The 2,363-nt window shown below is 45.4% G+C and overlaps 1 protein-coding gene across 1 annotated transcript in view; it reads left to right on the forward strand.

Moving 5' to 3' along the window:
* Positions 1-1,164, forward strand: part of GABPB2 (GA binding protein transcription factor beta subunit 2) — a gene marked incomplete at its 5' end in the record, with an annotated part of 30,402 nt that extends 29,238 nt beyond the window's left edge. The window contains one exon of the mRNA XM_008048372.2: positions 614-1,164. Coding sequence (XP_008046563.1) covers positions 614-913 — 300 coding nt within the window. The remainder of the gene's footprint in view (positions 1-613) is intronic.
* Between the last annotated feature and the right edge of the window lie 1,199 nt (positions 1,165-2,363).

Genomic DNA, 2,363 nt, shown 5'->3' on the forward strand with positions numbered 1-2,363 from the left:
GCTACCATGCCCGGCTAATTTTTGATTTATTGTAGAGATTAGGTCTCACCAAGTTGCCCACGCAGGTCTCGAACCAGTGGGCTCAGGTAATCCACTCACCTCAGCCTCCCAAAGCACTGGGATTACAGGCTGAACCACCGAGCCTGACTCCTTTTTTTTTTTTTTGAGTTGGAGTCTCACTCCATTGCCCAGGCTGGGGTGCAGCGGCACGCTCATGGCCACCCCAGTGTCGACCTGCTGGGCTCAGGTGATCCTTCCACCTCAGCTTCCACGTAGCTGGAACTACAGGCGCGCACTACCATCCCTAGCTAATTTATTTTTTTGAGAAAGCAGAATTTATTGAGAGGACAGAAAAGCTCCCACAGTGGGAGGGGACCCAAGAGGGTTGCCCCCAGCTAATTTTTTTATTTATTGTAGAGATGAGGTCTCACCAAGTTGCCCAGGCTGTTCTCCAAACCATTGGCTCAGGCAATCCCCTCATTTCGGCCTCCCAAGGTACTGAGATTACAGGCTTGAGCCACCGCACCCAGCCCCAAACCCTTCTTAACTTTGTTGTCTGGATCACTTATGATCAGGAATTCTTACCTGGTGGTGATGTGGTTTCCTTTTGCAGGAGGGCAGTGAGAGGGAGCTACTACAGCAGCAGCTCCAGGAGGCCAATCGAAGAGCCCAGGAGTACCGACACCAGCTCCTCCAGAAAGAGCAAGAAGCGGAACAGTACCGCCTTAGGCTGGAGGCCATGGCCCGCCAGCAGCCCAATGGCATTGACTTCACCGTGGTCGAAGAGGTGGCTGAGGTAGATGCCGTAGTAGTCACAGAGGGGGAGTTGGAAGAGAGAGAGACAAAAGTGACTGGGGCAGCGGGGACCACAGAGCTGCATACTGGAGTTTCCATGGAAACTGTTTCATCTTAACATGCAAGGGCCACAACTTGCACTGTGTTCATCATCTTCCTCTTTAAAAAAGAAAACACAAAAGACAAACATTGTATAAAAATTAAGACCGCCCTTAGGAAGCAAATGATAGCAGGGCACAATGCCTTGGGCTCAGGAAGGCTCTCTGGAAAATTCAAGCCATAGTAGGGAACACTCCTTCTGAGGAGGCAAAAGAAAAAAGACTAGATGTCTCAGCTCACATCATTGCCTTAAGCATCGAGGTCAAAGAATGTTGGATGTTGTGGGTTGATTTTTTAAAATTATTTTTTGTGGAGACTGAGTCTCGCTATGTTCCCCAGGCTGGACTTGAACTCCTGGCCTCAAGTAATTCTCCCACCTTGGCCTTCCAAAGTGCTGAGGTTATAGGCATGAGCCACTGCACCTGGCTGATTATTTTTTTAAATAACTGACTTTCTATCAAAAGATTTTAAGATAGCATTTCTAATATATATACACCAAAAGCCTTTAATAATTACCATGAAGTGACCTGAAAATTTGCCTTAGATTTGTGATGTTGTAGAAACTCATTGGGAGGGAGGGTAGAAGCAAGCTTTGGGAAGAAAAAGGAATATATTCCACTTCCAAAGGAGCAAGAACTCCCAACTAGTCTGAGTTAATTTCACTGAAAGGAAATTTTTTATTGCCTGACAAGTATGTACCTATTGTATGCCCACAACTCAAATGCCAGTTTAAGAAGATGAAATCGTTTTTGAAAACTGGAAAGACTTGTTTATGTGGGAGAAGTATATATAAAACCCAAGTCCTCTAGCCGGGTGCAGGCTCACGCCTATAATCCCAGCACTCTGGGAGGTGGAGGTGAGAGGATTGTCTGAGTCCAGGGGTTTGAGACCAGCTTGGGCAACTTGATGAGATCTCAACTTTACAATAAATAAAAAAATTAGCCAGGCATGATGGCACATGCCTATAGTTCCAGCTACTTGGAATGCTGAAGCAGAAGGATCGCCTGAGCCCAGCAGGACAAGACTACAGTGGCCCTGAGCGTGCTACTGCACTCCAACCTGGGTGACAGAGTAAGACTCCGACTCAAAAAAAAAAAAAGAAACCCAAGTCCTCTAGGCTGTGTTTCCACAGTGCTGGCAAGTGACTGAAAAGAGCCTTGTGGGGCTGTGAGGTCCCAGATAGAAACTTTGCTGTGACTGGATTTTATAAAGCCACAATCAGAAAGGTAGGCTCTTGTCAGAACAACTTGCTTCCAAACATTTATTTTTGTAATATCAAGCTCAGACTCTTTAATTTCATAAAACTTTTTTTTAACTTTCTAAGTGTCTTTTAGGACATAGGTGTGCTTTTTAGTGGAGTTGACATGGTAAACAAGAACTCCTAATATGCAAAAGAGTGGGGAGGGGGTAGAGATAAATGCTGATGATGTTGTATATATATATTTTTTTTAGTTGAAGTCTCACTCTGT

Source organism: Carlito syrichta, unplaced genomic scaffold (genome assembly GCF_000164805.1).
Source record: "Carlito syrichta isolate Samal-C Ts95f unplaced genomic scaffold, Tarsius_syrichta-2.0.1 Scaffold123379, whole genome shotgun sequence".
Taxonomy (NCBI): Eukaryota; Metazoa; Chordata; class Mammalia; order Primates; family Tarsiidae; genus Carlito; species Carlito syrichta.